Source organism: Aethalodelphis obliquidens, unplaced genomic scaffold (assembly GCF_003676395.1).
Source record: "Aethalodelphis obliquidens isolate GAN/ISIS:26980383/991018 unplaced genomic scaffold, ASM367639v1 scaffold5, whole genome shotgun sequence".
NCBI lineage: Eukaryota > Metazoa > Chordata > Mammalia > Artiodactyla > Delphinidae > Aethalodelphis > Aethalodelphis obliquidens.
In genome coordinates this window covers 48143853-48164634 of record NW_020837949.1, presented here as the reverse complement: position 1 = coordinate 48164634, position 20782 = coordinate 48143853, and the positions used below count along the sequence as shown (strand labels likewise).

The 20782-nt window shown below is 34.4% G+C and overlaps 1 protein-coding gene across 2 annotated transcripts in view; it reads right to left on the bottom strand.

The window, feature by feature from the left end:
* Positions 1–20782, bottom strand: part of HIBADH (3-hydroxyisobutyrate dehydrogenase) — a 133906-nt gene that overhangs the window by 91799 nt on the left and 21325 nt on the right. For both annotated transcript variants that reach the window (XM_027102323.1, XM_027102324.1), the window contains exon 4: positions 18221–18342. In XM_027102323.1, coding sequence (XP_026958124.1) covers positions 18221–18342 — 122 coding nt within the window. The remainder of the gene's footprint in view (positions 1–18220; positions 18343–20782) is intronic.

The following is a 20782-nucleotide window of genomic DNA, read 5'->3' as shown; positions in this document are numbered from 1 at the left end:
GCAGCAGACAGTACAGACCAAATAAATATGTGTTAAGCTAAAGCTACAAGTGAGAATGGAAACCATATGGAAGAAGGGAACATTGGGGAAAATAATGATTACTACTGGGTACCTTAGCTCTGAGTCTCCTAGCAACCTCAGTAAAAGGAAAAATATGATGCTGCGAGTCAATAATCTTCCAACAGGTACATCACGGTGGGAAGTACTGCCAGGATCCCCCAAACCAGACTCTTTTGCATCCTATACCTCAGATGCAGTAACCATAGTCAGAGACCTGTGTGCACTCCAGACACCACTGAGACCACCTAGTATTCTTATTCTTTCCCCCAATACCAGCAAGAAGAGGGGCTTAAGACTGTGGACACCCTTACTATTATGCTTTGATATGTTGCTCCGGACTATTGAAGCTATGAATACGTTAAGAGGTAGAACATAAAAGATAAAGGAGCTGGAAGAGGGAGTTTCAGATCAAAAACTACAATCTATTTTTAACTTCCTATATTAATGGAAGGAAGGAAGTATTAATGCAAATAACTGAAATGTGAAGATAATAAAAATTGGCAAATTGCCCCCACAGACTCAGTTCAGGCTCCAACTTTACTCCCAGATGTGTCACAGCCAATCTAGAATACGAATCACCCAAGAAAGAAATAAACTGTCTTCATTTTTTTTTGGCCGGGCCACACAGTTTGCGGGATCTTAGTTCCTGACCAGGGATCTAACTCGTGCCCTTGGCAGTGAAACTGTCTTCAAATGCCAGGTAATTTGGTTAGAACCTCCTATGTGTTTTTAGCTACAAGTTTATTCGTAAGGAGGATTCAATCAATCAAAATTTACTTCAATACATTAGCCAGGTGGTGGACAACATCTTTCAACTCCACTGTAGATAAACCACAGATTTGCATAAAAGCTAGAACTACACAATTATCTAAAAATACTACTAGTCTAATTAATCAGAATTAAACTAAAAAAGTTGTGGCCAAAGAGGGAAATAAATGCCTCTTACAATATTAGAAACAAGCACCAGGAAGTCTTTTTAGCCATAAAACTAAGGATAGCTATGCTATAAAGACTTCAACACTGTCCCATGAATAATCTTTCTATGAACACAAGAGAACTGCGTAACTGCTTTGCATTCATTCTTCTTTTATAAAACAGGAACAATCCTTCATTACAGCCATCTCTCCCTGTAGGCTCTGAGAAAAAAAGGTTTGACTATTTTTACCACTTATTTTACTTCAGACAAAACTGATCATCATGTCTAGCTTTTATTCCTAAACCTTCTTTTTTAAAGGAGGGGGAAAAGCCACAAGCATCCATGAGAAGTACACATTATTACTGTTGATTTGCTGATGGGCTTGTTTGCTCAAGGGTTTGAATACTCTTGATTCCATTTTCTTCAGGAAACTGAAAGAAATAGTAATCTTTCCAGATCAAACTTCCACCAAGCAGTTTTAGTACAACATTTATCATACCTAGCAAAACCACCAGAGGACAACTCCATCTGCTACAACAAAACAGAGAAAGATAAAGGTCTCCCAACATTTAATAGCACTTTCCAAAAAAAGGGCCATAAACCTAACACCACTGAAAGAGAAATGCAATCTGCACTTTGCAGACCTAGACAGGAATTGCTTCAATACTATCTTTTTCCCTCTTCCTCGCCATAAAAACTACCCACCCCTAGTTGTGATGTACAAATCTACATCCCAAGGCTCTTAGGAGATTAGGAACCCGCAAGCACCAACAAAGACAGGAAACAAGGACTTCTTTCCCACACAAGCTTTATCACCATTTCATTTCAATAATTACGTAGAGTGAACATTGAAAAGAAAAGCAAAAACTATGCCCACTTAGAAGCATAGCCAAGACAAAGTGGGTACAACTCAAACTGGACATACAACATAGTCACCCCTGTCAAACAAAGGTTAGATGCAGAACACCTTAAGAGAATCTGAGATTGATCCCATCCATTTTAGATCATTACTGAGAAGGAATCATTAAGGAGCCCTTCAGAATCCAAACACTGTATCAAAGATGTGTGTTCAGATATGAGTATATATACACCAATAAGTCAACGTTTGGGGTCCAGAGGAAAAAAGTTAACGAAATGCCTTCCTTGGGTTTAATTTAAAGCACGGTTAAAAGGAAGGAAGTTTAAGAAATTTCAGTAGAAAACACAGAAAAAAACAGATGCAATTAGATAAATTTTTCATCCTAAACTTTATTTTGAATCATTTACATTTTTAATTAGTTTTTTAAATTACGATTAAAATTAAGCAGGAGAAAGGATAATAATGCAAATAAAATTAAATAGCAATGACTCAAAAGATCAGGGGTTTTGTTTTTTTTTTTTTTGTTTTTGGGAAGGTTTTTGAAAAGTTTTTCCTCGAAAAAGGTTTGCATGAAAAAATCATACATAAAAAAAAAAAGCATACATAGATGCTTGTTCCTTTCTTTGTAATTGTGTACATTGTGGTATCATCATAGAAAAAAATTCAAGTACATTTAAAATTCAGACATAAGTAAAAGGAAGGTATATCACCTTCATTTTTGTTGCCAAGGGAAAAAAATTCAGAGTTTAAGTTACTAAAAGATGTGGAGGACATAACAGAGAAAAATAACCTCTTATTTCTTGGACATTCGGAAATAATATCTTAATTGTCTTTATTTGGCCAGATAGGGGAGAAGAACCAGATGAAGATGCACATCCACACAGATGCACATCTATCATTCTCAATGGAAAGTAAGTGGGAAATAGTAAATGGTTAGGGCATGAAACCACAAACAGCTCATTTTCACAGTACGTTTTCCCAAAACTCATTCCCCAGTTGTGACTCTCATATCCACATGACACATACTACAAATTAAAAGTCAACAACTCCTTATTTTGGAATTTATTTGAAGTTTATTCTGGTGTTCAACTGTACTGCAAATATACTTAATAAGGGGTAGACATCAAAGTTACCATTACAATGCTGTTTTTCTCCTATTGTTAACTTTACATCTACATATAATTGATAATATATACAAATTCCCTAGTTCTCTCCCTTCAACAACAAAACAGAATAGGTATTGTTCCTTTAGGTTCCATATTATTCTTTACCTCATTACTACAGTTTTTCCGTATCACCTCCCCTTCATGAAAACACTGTCATATGTTCACATTAGCACAGTTCCTGAAATATCACAGTTCACTCTTTTAAAGTCACAACCTCTATCTTCAAAAAACACATCACCACTTAAAACTGAGGCATAGATAAAAAACAAGAATTCTTCATTTTTTTTCCATGAAGAATCTCATTATCACAGGCTGCTTTGGTTAGAAAAGATAACATCCCTGAAGTCAGGCAAAGCTAATCTTGACCTTACCATAATCAGATGATCCACTAAAGGTCCCTTCCAGTACAACCAACAACAGGAAAAGAGAGAAAAACCACACAAAAGTTACATTTGACTAACTTCCAGTTTTCATCACTATCCAGTTGGACAATTTTCTGACCAGCAATAATCATTATTCCCTTGGAATTTCAGCCCAGTAAAGAGCAGAGTCAAAATATCCTTAAGAAAAAATTTTTTCCAGAAATTTCTTGCCAGTATTCTCTACTCTGCCTTTTCTATCCTTGCTTTTCACAGCAATCCACCTAGTATGCATTTCTGGAGACAACTGGGTAATCCTTAGAATAAGAACAATCTGAAAAGGAAGAAGCTTCACATATGGCTTCCAAAATAACCTGGGAACTGGTACAAGGCTCTTCTTTAGCGTTCTGAGCTATAGTAACAAGAATGGTCGTTTGTTTTTTCCCTGTTTAACACACCAATATAAGGGGAAGAAGGGCCTACTCATCACTCTTCTTTCCAAACTACTGCCAATCATGCTTGAAGCTAGAAATCTGTGAGGATGAAACCAGACATATCACACTTGAAATTCTCACTCTTAGCATATGCAAAGTAAGAGGTTAGGCGAGGTTCAGTTTGTTTTCCAAATATATACTAGCATTTTGCACTTCAGCACACTTGATCTTTACAAAATTCAGAGAGAAACTGGCAAAGCAAAATGTCATAAACATCGTATTTTCTTATGGCTTTCAATGAAACCTATGTTTTATACTTAAGCTATGAGGAGTACGGGTTTGTTCTTTTTTTTTTTTTAAACTAATCTGAATTAGGTATAGACTTAACTTTAGAATAAAACTTATCAAAAGACACAGACAAACACACACCCAACACTACTCCTAAAGGCCTTCTATAAAAGCTGTTGGGACAGATTTCTTTTAATAATATGACTGAAGAATTGTGCATATTGAGAGGGGTTAAAAATATGACAAGATAAAAACCATTAACTCCCGATACATTATAATTCTTTCAGTAAAACACATAATGATAGTCATAATGTCAAATCAGACTAAATACTGTACTTTATTATTATCGAGCAATAAACTTTGATACACTGTTAGTCGTTAAGTCTTAATGTTGAATAATATAAGCATACTAAAAAAAGTATACATGAACACTGAAACCCATTATTTTTGTAAAGGCCAATTTTGGGTATTTAAAAAGTTGTAAAAGTGCATTTAAATAATTTATTTTTGAAAATAAAAATTTTAAAACACAAGTTAAAAGAGTAAACACATGTGAAACTGTCCTGTGTACTCAATACTTCAACTCCATAGCTAAAAAGATACCCTATGGCTCCTTTTACTATTCCAAGGAGGTTATTTTAGAGGGTTTAAAACTTCTGGTTTTGCATTTTCTTGTCCCTTTTATTCTTGTAGTTGACTAGATTCAAGCATACAAGACCAAAATCAAAATTGGTTTAAATTACCTAAGTTGACTTTCAGTTGGTTAATGATTCCTCCTATATCTGGGGAGGTGAGGGGGGGGCGGGGTTGTCACTGAATGGTGATAGCAATGGAGCATGAAGAAGTATTTCTGTTGATTTTGTTTTTAAATTACAAAAAAAAAAAAAAAATCAAAGCCTTCTTCGTTATTCTAGCAACCAAAGAAATTCCAAACTTGAAGGTACTGCTCCTTTCGTAATATCTTAAAATCCTCTACCTAAAATGTTTTCTTTTTTGCTATGTATCAGGCTAATTCTTATAATAATTCCATGTTGTCATATCGTCCCTTCCTAAATGAGCCTCAACTTGCACACTAAAAAAATGAGGACAATCTGCATTTCATGAAGTTGCTATAAGGATTAAATGGTTTAAAATACACAAATCACCTAGCATGACAGCCTGCCACACCAAAGGTACTTAATAAATATTAGTTGCCTTCTTCTAAAAATTTCTGTATTATGAATTTTAAGGTGATTAAAGATATTCTGAATCTACTTATCGATAAGGCTATGTGCACTTTTATGCTTTCCACTCCATTAAGATTGTCAGGTTTTTTCTAAGGAAGGGGGGGAGGGGAAGCAGCAGACAAAAACTGAAACAGAAAAACAACACAGATGCTGTTGCCCTTACTTTCATTCTCATTTTTTTTATAAACTTGACTTTTTATCCCTCTCGTCTATTTTTTCAAGAAATAAAATTTTTCTTTGTCTTTTTGTTAAGAAATCAAGTCTACAACTAGGCTGACATTCTATGTCAAAAGTACACCTAAAAGTGAGCATGGTATATCTTGGTTGCTGAATATTTTATACTGTAAGGGCCTCATGCAGTCTCTTAAAAAAAAAATCACACTGAAGATTACTGACGACTAAGCATTCTCTCTCAGTTATGAATTATTTCACACCACTTGAAGGTTTCACTTGATTAATTTTATATGAAACATACTTTCTCCTTCTTTACTCTCATTCTCGTTGTTTTTTAAGCCACAGAATCCACTGATGACTAAACTCTTTGCATTCCAGTTCATTTCTCAACACCCCAACACCCACCCACCCAAGGAGATGCCAGCATTGTTTGTGAGGAGTTGGAAACAATACACTTCCACTGCTGGTTAATTTACATCAGATTCAGCCAGGCCTGGGGAGCAGTGTGCGGTCTTTTCCCCCTCTTCCTCCTCCCGTTCCCCCCTCCTTTTTTTTAAATTTAAATTACTCTTTTTAATTTAAAAACTTCTGGATGTTTTATTACCTTGGCAGCTTTACTTTTTCTCTGGATAGACGAAAGGTAAAGCTTAAACAGTTTTTGTCAGGTTAATGTCTTTTCTTTTTTTTAACACATGTATCTGACATCCAGAATCCATAGTGTATAAAACTGCGATAATGATGTTGCATTTTCCACACTAACTCATGTTTGGCACAATTTCATTGGTTTTTATAACATAAATATCAGCAGCCTCTTTTTCAGCAGCTACACATGTGCTCCTAAACGATATAAAAGGATTTGATGCTTGCTTTTTGCAACTTTCATTCTTTATTTTAGAAAACCACACAATATTATACATGCAAATACAGTAAGTCATTGTTTCCTTGACCAATATTTATAGAAAAGTACAAACTTCTTTAATTAAAAAAATCTAATATTAAAAATACTATGAAGTCTAAAAGCCAGCTTTTCTTTGAAAGCCACATTAACTGTCTCCTTGTCAGCAGTTATGGTTTAAAAAAATTTTTTTTCAGATATCTGGAAAAAAATTATGTTAAACTCTTTAATAAAATTTATAATTAAAGCCATCTCAGAGACTGAAATCCTAACTTTCAACCAAAAAATTTCACTGAATTAAATATTTTATCTAAAAATCAAGTAAGTTAAACATGTTCCATCAACACAGTTTACAAATAAGGTAGGCAAAGACTCCCCAACATATGCAAGTGATACAAATAATTAAGAATCACATTTCATCCATTTAAATTTTAAAATACTTCCACCTATGAGACTCCAAAAGTATGAGTACATGATTTTAACTTTTAATATTTACTTTCTGCACTACTTTCTCTTCCCTTCTTATCCTAGCTCCCCCTAAACCCCCAGCACATACAGAAAATAGATCATTTAGGCCAGTGGTATCTGAGTACATTGCCCCTCCTCCTCTACTTAGACAGTCTTGCCTTTTATATCTATGTGGAGGTTCCCATGGCAACACTCACTTACACCAACAGTATTCCAGCTGAAATGAGAGAAGCCAAAATCTTAATGCTTCATTACTAAATTACACACACCCTAACTAGCAAGGATTTTTTCCCATTATTTTTAATAAAAAAGTAGATTTCTAGAATTTCAGCAAAAAAAGTCATTTAATATTTTAGAAATAAGTAGAAAAAGTCACTGTAGGCAATTATAAATATATATGCATATTATTACATGAGATTTGCATGTGCTTATTCTTATTACATAAAAGCTGACTCAATTATAATTATAAATGGTAAGTATAATTTTTACTAATCCAGCCTACTGTATCAAATTCTTTTTTTTCCCCCTTAATGCTGGCTACATAGCTCACAAAAACCCTGGTGAGAAATTCTAACAAAAAAAGGCAAGAAGCAATTCATGGACAGCAGGAGGGAATTCCAGAACACAGGCACAATCTTTAAAGAAAAACCACTACAGCTTTTTGATGTTAAATAAGTAGAAATATCAGCATACAACAAAGCTAAGAAGCAGACTGTTGTATCAAGTTTAAAAGTAAAATATTCAGTGTCAAATGTCACGAGCACCTTTGTCTAGACTACTTTCAAATGTGAAATTTTCCTGATTTTTAAAACAAAGTTTTCTTTGTAACACCAAAGGTTCGAATGTATTTAGTTTTAGTACAACACACATTACAATCGAGTTATTCAAAATATAGGGAAGGGGAGGGTTCTGTGTGTACAAAAGCGGGAACAACAAGGTGGGAGGTCAAACATTTACTTTGAAAACATATACATTTCTTAATCAGGTTGTACACACTAAGAAGCCTCAGAGAAAGAGGTGAGAGTATAAAATGAGCAACATTTCATAAAGCTTTTTGATAAATAATCAAAGCTAATCAAAGCTAAGCATTAAACATCCCTCTGTACAGTGAACACATTTTTTAAAAGGATAAAAATCAATAGAATGTACACTGAACCTTATTTATTCCGACAAATACTGTAGCACCTGAATACTTGTATTAAACAATGTTTTCTGTACAGAGTTTATTAACTTATATATGAGTTCATAAAATAGAACATTAATATGTATTTTAATGAAAAAATCTTTTTTATTAAAATTTATAATGAGCCTTTTTTTCCTGCTTTTACATTATCACTTTCTTAAAATGAGCTGATTCAAAAGACTTCCTCAAAACCAGTACAGGAAACTGCAAGAATTTACTTTCCCAAAAACAGCTTTTAAGACATGAACATGAACTGCCTAATGAATCTCATAGTTAGGCTTGTGAAAAGGACCAACTTGCACCTTTCAGAGCTCTTTCCCTCTTTTTAAAAATTCCCATACAGTGAAACCTGCTGACACTTTTTTTATAAGGGCTGGGGCGGGTGTCGAGGGGAGTAGGGCAGTGATTTGCTGCACTGGGGTGGTTTCTGCAACATTTGTGAGGGTTTTATAGGCAGGATCCTCTCTCGAGTGTTTAGACAAGTAAAACAAAACCAAAAAAATAACCAACTGTTAAATGTTCATTTTATTTAAAAAAAAAAAAAAGGCAATCCTCTGCAAATGTTTCAACATTTTAATTTACTTTCATTTCAGTATTAACCACCTAAAAGCAAACACTTGCAGACTTCAGAAATCTTTTTCAGTTCTTTGGAGAGAGACATTTAATCAACCTTGATACTAGATGTATTTTTAAGCTAACTTAAAAGCAAAATCTAGAAAAAGTATTATGACCTCTCCTGAACAAAAAAGAATGTATTTTAAAATCCTTCCTTTATCACAAGCAGGTTTGGATGCAATGCCACCTGGTGGCACAGAAAAAAAATTTTTTTAACAAGGCTTAGGTTTTTAGAAACTGAGCTGTTCTATGAAACACCAACCATCCCTTTTGACTACTCTGCCTTCCTCCTAAACAAGCTATTCATCCCATAGTTTAACAATAACAGCTAATTTTTATTTTCAAACTTTAAAAATTTTAAGCAATTAACTGCATGCGACAATTTCCTTAGTGTTTAAATATCATAAAGGAAGCAAAACATTTTTTTTCAAAAACCTAAATTGTACGAAAGCTTTGATTTTTGAAAGGTGAAATTCTTAAGAATCGGGGGTATAGGGACAGAGTAACCAAACTGCTTTGTAAAATTACACTGTATAATTAATTCCATGGTAAGAACGTTTTTATGGTGTGTTTTGGTGACCTTTTATTACCATCAAGTTCACAATGCTGGTGGGCTGCCTTTTAATCCCTCCGCAGACAAAGGCCCTAAATAAACACAGATCCCTTCCTGGGAAAAAGTCCACTCTGGTTAAATGGTAAGGAAATGAGTAAATCATTAGTAATCTTTAAAGCCAAAGCTATAAACTCAAGTTACCTTAAGTTGAAATGAAAGTGTCCTGCAAGAGTTTCAAAGTTCTGTCACAGATAGAAATCTCCAGCTCTTGACTCCAGACTAGGCGCCAGCTGATAAACAAACAATTTAAGTCAAGAGCTGGAGAATTCCCAGCTTTTTCATTTAATGGCTTTGGCCCAGAGTATTTACTGCCTCCAGTTTTATTCTCACTTAGCTCTAAGAGGAAATTTAAACTCATCATTATCTTAAAGCCCCATATGGGTAGCAGTCAGCTCACCTGATAGAGCTCCGCTTACTCAGTAGAAGTTTGAGTCTCAACTAGAAGTGATGTCATAATGTAAACTAATTAACTAGAGTTTTAGGTTGACTTTTTAACAGGCTAAATAAATTTTGTTCAATATAGTTTATATTCCCACTTGGGGTAGTAACAATTCCAAAAAATTTAATTCTGCAGTTCTAATCCAAACTACCAGCTAAAATGGAGGACAGTGTAATGGCTTTCTCACTCCCCGACAGGCGCCCACCCTGCCTCCCTCTACCGCCACTCTCACCCTTGTCCACTAGCCCTTGAATATTACATAAAGCAACTTTTCTGCATAAAATATAGACTATTCCTATTAACTTCAAAATACCCAGTGTTGCTGGGTGTGTTTCCTAACAGAGCAGTGTGTAAGATTTAAGATGTAAATGCTCAATCATGAAAAGCTGTTGATTTTATACGAGTACTAATAAGAATATAAAAGTACAGCCCAATTAAAGCCCATGAGATACCATCAAATATTTCTAAATGCTGTTTTTAAAAGTTTGCTACTAAAGATTATAGATCTCAAAGTCAGAACTATACTGTTGCTCCTATTCCTTTCTCAAAATTACCATTTAGAGAAAAATCTCATCTCTACTCAGGATTTTATGTCAAAATAATTCTTTCAGCTATCTGAGTGTTTGCAGATATTTGACAATTACAATAAATCAACTATCCTTCCGCTAGCTGCTTATCTAATGAAAAAATGCTGCAAGAAAATTTTTATAGCCTAAGGTAAAGGGTTAATGTGGCATTAATGCAAAGAAAAATTCTTTCCCACTTCTTAATTTTCAGAAAGTTTTATAAACCTACCTTGGCTGGAAAAGCAAATTAACTATTTCAGTGTCTGCCAAGACTATTTTTCTACTCTTTAATATATGTACATCGTACATTAACAATGTTGGCTACTTGAGACCAAGTATTACCCTCACACGTAAGACTTAGTGGAAATGAAATATAATTAATGATAAAATCACTTGTATGCCTGGCCTCATATTATATTTCACTTTAAAAAAACTCCTTACGAACAATGTTACCTGAGAGACTGCAGTGGATAAACATTCTGATGACCACAACTAATAGTCAATAACTCAATAAAAAAAGATGTCAGATACAAATCTTAAAATTCTTAATACTCTTCTAAAAGAGTCCACATTTCTCCATCGCTGGAGGTAATCTCAGCTAAATACAAAACAATAACAAAAACCCTCTACCTTCAGGTCAAGTTAAATTACTTAAGGCAGAAGGGAGATGGCGAGTCGGCTATCATACCTTCATTGGCCACGTGGGGAGGATAGCTACTATGAAGTGTGCACGTATACTTAAATTTTTCACAATTAAAACACCCCAAGTAAAACAGAATTGTATGGCAAATATATACAGAGAAGGACCCAACCTCAACTTAACATACTTTTCAACTGCTAACATTATCAAACTTTCTTTAAGAATATCAGACATCTAAAACACTGCAAGTAAGTCTGATAATGGTTTGATTGTGATGACAAGGCCCTTGTCAAATTCTTAATTCCACTGCATCCTCCCACTTCACCCCCAATAGCTATCCAGGGATCACAAACAAAACACAATAAAGACATAAGGGATACTGGAACTAATTTCACACTGCTTAGGCATCAATAGATGTTAATGAAAAATAAATTATATACAATTAATAGCTTTAGAAGGTTTATTTACTAAATCTACTTCACCTTTATATAAATACTGCTAGGCAGTCCTGAACTATGTGACCAGACCCAGTTGTGTCTGGTCTGACTTACATCCTGAAGGGCAATTAAAGGACATTAAAAATACCCTGGGATTACTTGAGGCAGGACCCCTGCCTTAGCCACGCTCTTTCCAACAGACCCATGTGAGGAGAACCCTCCACCACAGGACAGAGCCTGGCAAGAGCAACTCTGGTAACGGTTACTTGACTGGAAATTGCAATGCAGTTAAAATCTGGCCTGCAGATTTGGAGATGAGGGAATCGCAAACTGCAAGAGAGTAAATTCTTCGAAATAAACTAGGTTCTTGTTAGCAATAATAATTATTACTAACAATAACTGATAGCAATAATACAAACACTGAGTGAAGTGATCACTTTGCCTTCTCTAGCCCACTCTTCTACTATTTTCTGAGGAGACAAATTATTAAAGCTGCCTCAACCACGTTATCTTGGGCAGTGAGTCAGCAGTCTTCTCTAAACATGCTAAGAACTCATTAACACCTTATACAGGGACTCTTGTCCCTGACAACTGTTGTAAGGGAGTCTCAGGCACGCCAAAGAATGTAAAAAGAGGTTTTTATGGGCACCTCTTCTTTGGGACTAATTTCAAAGAAATCCTTGGAATTTATTTACCAAACATTTCTGAACCACTTTGTGCAAACTGGAGAAAACCCCAGGCAAAATGTATTCTCCAGAGACAGAAAGGATACTTAATGGATCAGGGTGATAAGTAAAATTATGGTTAAATGTAAGTGGATATCATAATTAACCCATTTCTGGGTGTACTGGTACTGATGAATCTTATGTCATTTCTGAGGAAATGGATTTGTCCATTAAATCAAGTTAAAGAAAATTTTAATTACTTGAGCTACTAACGCTTTAAATACCACAAATCAGACCAAGCAGAAGCTCACTTTAATATTTTTCAAGATAGAATAATCCAAGTCTCTGAGACAGAAGTCAATGCCACAAAGTACTTTTAAATTTTATAATAAATAACAGAATCGATCATTTTAAAAGCATCATAGTAGTACAATTCTTTAAAGGGAAGAACCCATGAAAATGAATTATCTTAATCATGTTAAATCAACTTATTTCAAATCATTAAAAAAAAAATGTTACTGATGTAAGACTAAAATCTAAGAATAAATACTGCACACAATACTACTGTGTAATCAAACAGCTTGTGAGAGCATCAAAGACCTATTGATAGCCCGTTCCCCTCCATACATTCTAAACTATGGCAAATTCAGTTATATGAAATTTGATAGAAGAATCTGCTTTTGGACAGAAATAGCAATGTTTCAGCCCAAAGCCAAGTACAATTGCCAAGTTATAAACCTCTCTAAGAAAATGTTTTAATGGAAATACCAATAGACCTTTAACCATAATGGTGTTAAGTGCCAAAATATAAATAATTTTTGTTTTCGTGCTCCCTTTACCATAAATTAGGTACAGGTCAAGTGGAGAAACAGTAGGTATCCAGCTCAGTGAGCAGTTCCAGTTCAAGGCCAAGACTTGCACACTTGATTTTAAAAACAATAATGGAGGGCTTCCCTGGTGGCGCAGTGGTTGAGAGTCCGCCTGCCGATGCAGGGGACACGGGTTCGTGCCCCGGTCCGGGAAGATCCCACATGCCGCAGAGCGGCCGGGCCTGTGAGCCATGGCCGCTGAGCCTGTGCGTCCGGAGCCTGTGCTCCGCAACGGGAGAGGCCACAACAGTGAGAGGCCCGCGTATAGCAAAAAAAATAAATAAATAAAAAAAATAAAATAAAATAAAAACAATAATGGAGTCTATATGAGACTTTCATTGAAGAATTTAGCAAGCAAGTCTATCTCTCTAAGAGAAAGTCCTTAATAGGTTTTGTGCTTACTATTCCATATTCTAAGAATATCTCAAACAAATTACTAAAACTTAACCCAGCCAAGTAAGTAGAGTATTAAATCTGGTTTCCTGGTAGGGAACTGTTATACAAACACATACACACAAGTTCAATTATTTAATTTTGATATTAATCCCTAACCGGAGCAATATTTTAGCAAATCTATGAGGCTTGCCAGCACAGAAAGCCTGGGGCTAACTACAAGGGCCACTTCAGAGTCTCTTCAACTCAAGGTTTCTATGCAAACCTACAGACATACTAGGCAATCAGTGAGCTTATTCTTCAATTATTCAAGCACAGTTAAGTGCTATAGTTATGCCCTTGGAGCAGACTGAACAGTAGTCATTAGTCTCAAACAATAGTTTTTAATTTGCTTTATGTCTAGCATTCATTATACAAGAGAGCTAATCAAATTGGAACTAACATTGTGATAGCAGACCCATTCCATACTAAAAAAAAAATGCATGTGTCCAAATTGGTGTGACTAAACAACATTTCACATTAAAGGATTACAACTTTCATAAAGATGCGATTTACACAAGACAGATAAACAGATTAGGGCATCATACTTATGAGGCCAGTGTCATGGGCTACTAGAGAGCCTGGTTAGCTTTAGTTTGAGAACCACAAACGGTTAAACAAAGGCACGGTATTAGACATATGGGGAGTCAGTGTAAAGATCATTCAGTTTAACTAACTCCGAGTGAAACTATCTGCTAAATCCTAGGGATACAAAGATAAATGTTCCACAAACATACCAAGCTTGTCCATGCCTCAGAGCCCTCACAGAGCACCTCCATCTACTGAGAACACTTTCCCTTGACTGCACATTCAGATCTCTGCTTAAATGTCACTTCCCCAGAGAAGGCATCCTGTCCACTCTATGTAAAAGAGCCCTCCCCATAGTCTCTGTCTCCTTAACTGTTTACTCTGTTTTTTTCCTTCATAGTACTTATCATTGAAATTATTCTTGTTTACTTGTTTATTCTCTCTATTCCTACCAAATCATAAGCTCCATGAGGCAAAAGATGTTCACTATCTTTAAAGCTCTAACTCTAGTACCTAGAACATACCTAGTATATAAGTACTCAATAAATGTTTATTATATGAAATCAGCAATCAAGGTGCTCTCAGCATAATAGGATTAGAATGTATAATCAGAAAACAGGATATAATCTTGTAAGAATTATATAAATACAATAATTTAAGTATAAGACATTTCATTAAAGAAAAAATGAAGACCTTCATTTTTAGAGTTACTTTTAAAGTTCCAGGCTCTCCGTAATATCCAAGTAAACTTCTTTTAACTTATTAACAGAAGTACAGCAGAAAATGAAACTAAAGGTGGTAGGAGAATTATAGGAACTAACCAATTTCCTTTCTTCCTTGCTTAAAGAATATTTACTAAAGAACCATCAAATCGAATTCCAAATTCCACTGGTTCCCCCTCGGATATAATCAGGAATCATCTATAAGATTTCTAGTTGATCTTCAACATAAATTTTCCATTTCTAGAACTAAAAATCCTTCTCTAGCCCTAGAATCGGCTGTATAAATCAGATCTGGTGTTACTCTCTCTCTTTAAATATCCATAGAGGTGAATATAAGATAAAAGTCAAATTAAGTATTAATAGAGCAGAAGAAACACACAAGGTAACAGCAAGGCTCTATTTCTTAAACTGGGAGGAGAGTACACATGGGCCTGATGTATACTTATACTTGGTACCTTTATAATTTTATAAATATTTTGTATATAAATTCAATATTTAACAAAAATTGAAAAAAAAAAAAGTGTTACTCCCTGCACTCAAAAAGCTTAAATTCTACAGGAGGAAGTGAATCAATGCCTATAAATATAATGTAATGTGGGCTTTGATAAAAGCATGTACAGTTTGACAGCTTCTAAAGGAAGCACCAAATGGGCTGAGGCATGATCTATGCTACAAAGTGTTAACTGTACAAGTAGAAAAGTTACTCACATTGGTTTCAGGATGATAATGATAGCAGTTTAAGCATCACTTGCTTTTGATTTTTTTAAAAAGTCACATGGAATTTAAATAAAATTATATTATTTGTAATAAGGATGATGTATAAAAAGCTGCAATAATGAAACCTGAGGAAAACCTTCAATGTATTACTCCATGGGCTAGTAAAATGATACAGTAAAGATTCTTTTCATTGCATTCCCCAGAGTAAAAGTTAGTAGAAAGCAGAAGAAGGGGCTGGACTAAAGAAATGAATCACTATCTCAAAAATCTATGCAACTTCAAATTCATCTAGGTTAAAAAAAAGCTTGTCCTTAAAATGCTAACCACAGAATAAGGAGTATAATATGTTCCTATTTTAATTTTTAGAATACTACTGTATTTGTAGGTAATAGCTCTATATAAATACACAAAAATGCATTTTTTTAAAATCTAAGATAAGGAACAAATGAGGGGTGAGGGAAAATGGACAAACATGGGGGAAATTTTTTAAGGTTTTATTCAAATTACCTCAAATAATCCATGTTTAAGACTGACAAATATAGAACCTCTACAAAATTGTGGTCCCATCTTGGGTATCTAACTTGGGTATCTATGCTTTTTCCAGGTCCCTTTTCCTTAATTTTATTTAGTTAAAATATAATGATTTTTAAACCAGTCAACTCTAACTTACAGAAAGTTTCCTCTATTTTATTTTAACTGAAAAAGTGGAGACATTTTTAATCTATCATATTAAAAATATAAAGATAATAACTATGAGAAGACAAACATAAGCTTCTATTATATACTGGCTAATCTCATAATGATCGTGTCAACCGATAAATTATCACAAACCACCTCTACACAAAGCTTCCAGTCTATAAGCACAGATTCAAGTATTCACTATTACAAATTAACATTTTTGCATTCTTAAACTACAAAAGTGGGTTTAAAAACAGCTTGATAAGAACAAGGAGTAATTTCAAAGTTTTATCCCAAGGAAGACTATATTATTTTTAAAACTTAAAATAACACTTAAAAAATCAAGTTGGTATTCTTCATTATCAAATGATAATTTCAGGCTATACTCTTGAAGCAAAAGATCAACCAACAGCAAGATCATATGTACCATGTATCAATTTTTTAATTAAATCACAGAACCACTCAAAGAAGAACTGTTCACTTTATTAAAACCATTCTACAAAAAAAATACCAACACCAAGCTTAAAACTGCTTATTAGTATTTTATGATCAAAGATCCATACCACATTATAAACCTTTACACCCCAAATCCTACTTAACCAAGTCAATATAACCATTATAGGGGCTAAAAATTATTTATACCTCCACCTATACTCAAATGTGGTTTGGGATATAAGATACCTTTACAAGACCATTAGGTTCTTTATGAAAAAAATAAACTGATTTAAATCATTATATATATATATTTTTTTTTTTTTTTTTTCTTGCGGTTACACAGGCCTCTCACTGCTGTGGCCTCTCCCATTGTGGAGCACAGGCTCCGGACGCGCAGGCTCAGCGGTCATGGCTCATGGGCCCAGCCGCTCCACGGCACGTGGGATCCTCCCAGACCAGGGCACGAACCCATGTCCCCTGCATCAGCAGGCAGACTCTCAACCACTGAGCTACCAGGGAAGCCCTATTTTATTATTTTTTAATCCCAAAGCCAACAATCGAGTTTAATATAATAGGAGTAAAATTGCTACTCCATTGTATACTGCTATATTGCTATAATTACATATGTATGTATGTGTATATGTATACAAATACATATGTGTGTATGTGCATATATATTATATTCGATCCTGCTATTAGTATTTTATATACTATTAAGCTTTTAGAATTTTATTAGTGGGTCTCCTTGTCCTCTGATTGAGATGATGATGATTTCTAAGTATGTCAATGTTGTGAAATTTATTTATTTATAGACCTTCTAATATTAAGCCATCTGTACATACATGAGATAAACCAAACTAGGTGGTAGTGTTTGATCTCTTTCATATGCGGTTGGATTTAGTTTGCTAATATACTTTATAAAGTTTTTACTTCTATATTCATGACTGATGTAGACCTACAGTTTTTCTCTTTCATAATGTTTCCATCTGGTTTAATTATCAGAGTTATACACATCTTACAGAGTGAGTTGGGGAAGCATTTCCTCTTTTTGTATTGCCTGGAAAAGTTTGTATAAAATTGAGATGGGGTTCGAGCCCTGGTCCGGGGAGATCCCACATGCCACGGAGCAACTAAGTCCATGCGCCACATCTACTGAGCCTGTGCTCTAGAGCCCGTGAGCTACAACTACTGACCCTGCATGCTACAACTACTGAAGCCCGCGTGCCTAGAGCCAGTGCTCCGCAACAAGAAAAGCCACTGCAATGAGAAGCCCACACACTGCAACAAAGAGTAGCCCCCGCTTGCCACAACTAGAGAAAGCCCGCACGCAGCAACGAAGACCCCACGCAGCCAAAAATAAATAAATTAAATAATTAAAAAAAAAAATTGAGACGATCTGCTCCTTGAAAGTCTGGTAACACTCACCTGTAAAACCACCTGGGCCTAATGTTTCCCTTACGAAATTATTTTTTCTTTTTTGCCACTTCTTCAGTTTCTTTAATAGTTACAAGATTATTCAGGCTAATTATTTCTTGAATCTGTTCTGAAAAGTTAAAATTTTCTAGGAATCGATCTATCCCTACCCACAGTAATTTGGACCAAAAATTCATAGCTCTTCAAAGCTGTAATATCCTATTATCCGAATTTAGAAAAAGCATTGTATTTTAAGAGTATTAAATAACATAAGTCAGTTTTGCTTTGTTTTTATTTTTAATGAGGAAATTGAGAATCTGCAATAGCTCTAAAAATAACTGGATATATCTTGGGTAGCACAAAATCATAACTGTTACTTATGACAAACAGAATAGATGTGCATATATTTTAGCTACCACTTACCACCAGAAACAGGGGCATCCATGAAAACTGCTCCCATTTTCTCAACTTCTTTGGCCAATTCTTTTGAAACCATAGGATCAATAGTACTGGAATCTATTAATAGTGAGCCCTTCTTCACTTTTCTAAGTAAATGAACAGAAATATAGTTTTTAAAAACTATAGTTTTATAATTTGAAAAATATAGTTTACAACTCTGAATAAGCATTTCATGCAACTACCTATATCAGAATCTGCTAAAATTCACCAGATATCAAGGAGGTCTTTGGTTTAATATTAAAAACATTATTAGAACTGGTTCAAAATCTCAAATTCATTTTCAGATCAATTATAGTTCAAAGTAAACTCGAACTATTTCAAAGAAACCAAAATAATCTAATAATCTATATGGTATAAATTCTGGTTTCAGGTGAAATACTAACCATAATAATATAGGTAAGCTAAGATGTAAGCAATTTAAAACACCTATTAACTTTAAAAGGGCTATTTAGTAGGATTTAAATTTTTGTTTGTAAAGTAGCTGGGTCTCTTTAAAAAGTAATTTATTTGTCTTTAACAAGCCATATTGCAAATTTCACATATCCATTTTCATTTCCACTAGGTAGAATAAACATAAGCAGTTAAAATTTAGCCATTTGCTTTAGGATGGCATATTCTTTAATAACTGCAACTTTGGAAAGACAAAATAAGACATCAAACAGGCAGAAAGGAAAACACAGGAATGGACCTATAAATCTCACAGAGACTTTTTGTTCTTTACAGTAAATTTATATACAAACATTGGTAAAAGGGGGAAGCAGTCTTTTCATATATCATATTTTACATCAATAGTTAAGTGGCATTCTTAAAGTAAAACAGTTCTGTTTGCCCTATAAGTGCAGACTATATACCTTACAGTCTATAATCTATGCCTATCTTCACTGGCTTGGAAACCGACCTAAATTACAATTTATTTAAAGGGCTATGGCTAACCTTGAATTCAAACGTCCCAAAATTCTTACTACAGATAAACTAACCCAGAGGACATTTAATCATAACCATGATTGGAAAGTTAGAACTGAATAAATAAAAATATTGAAGGGGAAATAGAAAATCATTGCTAAAAACTATAAAAAAGAAATTTTTTTCTACAGAAAAAAATAGCACGCAAAATGCTTTAAACAACAATTTTAGACATATGAATTGATCTGGTCCAAATGCAACGGCTGGGTATGTTCCATAGAAAAGAAATAGCACACTCTAAAAAAAAAAAAAAAAAAAAAAAGAAATAGCACACTCTGTTATATAGATCACCTCAGTATGTGGAATTCCACTTTACATACCCTAAAATATAAGAATTAAGTTTACCAGTCTTCTGTGATATTAATATTTTTAAGATCTTAAAGCTTTAAGCAAACGGGAAATGGTCTCAAAAATTATACACGCACAGGGTGTGGGGAAATGATCCGGACCCAAAAGAAAATAAAGAACTACCCATGAGAAGCAAATTACACTTCAATGTAAAGCCAAAATCTTTCAAAGCACTCCCTAGACAAAATTGCCCTGGTTGTTGGCCACCATATTCCGAGTAAAGGATATTAATAAACGTAGGATTTTGTCTCCACAAAGTTTTTAGTAACTTTTTCTTCAGAGGTAAAACAGGGCCATAATTGGAACAGACTAGGTAATGAGACAGCTAGGTCACCTCAGGACCACATACACACTGTGGGCCTGAGGGCTCCATCCAAAATGAGAATCTTTCAACTTTCCCTGAAATCTAAACATTTATCTTATCAGTTTTCTGCCTAATATTCAAGTGTCTGTTGCTTCTAAATTTGCTAGTTTTCCAAAGCAATTCAATTTCCCAAAACCTCAAATTTCATGTATTACAGCTTCAAGAAATTAAACCCTTTCTTTTAGCCCTTCATGTGTCTACAAAGCCTACCAGTTTGCTCTAGCTCTCTGCTGAACTTCAACAACAAAACAAGTTAGGAACAGGAATCAGTAAGACCAGAAAACTAAATTCAACCGCTGTCATCCTAACATAACCACAAGGGTTTGGCAATAGGTAGCAAGTAACCAAAAGGTTCTCAAAGCCAGGGAAGCTAGTTACTGGGTAGGAAACTCTGACCTAAATTATATATTATTTAAAGAGCTACTGCTAATCTTTAATTCCACCCTCTCAAAGTTCTTACTACAGATGTACTAACCCAAAGGACATACAATAACTTTTTATTTTATAATAAATTTTAAATAATGGTGTTCTTTCCAATGCTTCGTTTCATTTTTCATAGAAATCTCTTCCTGAATTTCTGTAAACCGTAAGAAAATTATGCTTGTAACATTTGTACAGTTTAAAATGCAAGCTTTAAAAATCTCTTAAACAGGTTACCAATGTAAGTTTAACGCAAGATTAAAGGGAAGAAACAGAAAGCAAAAAAAATGTATTCCCAAAAGTCACATACTTGACTTCAGTGAAAAAATAACCCTTTACAATGAGAGAAACCACACCATTCACTTTTAAGACATAAAAATACAGTACAAGAAGGTTTAACAAACATAATTGTAATTTCACAATAGTTCTAA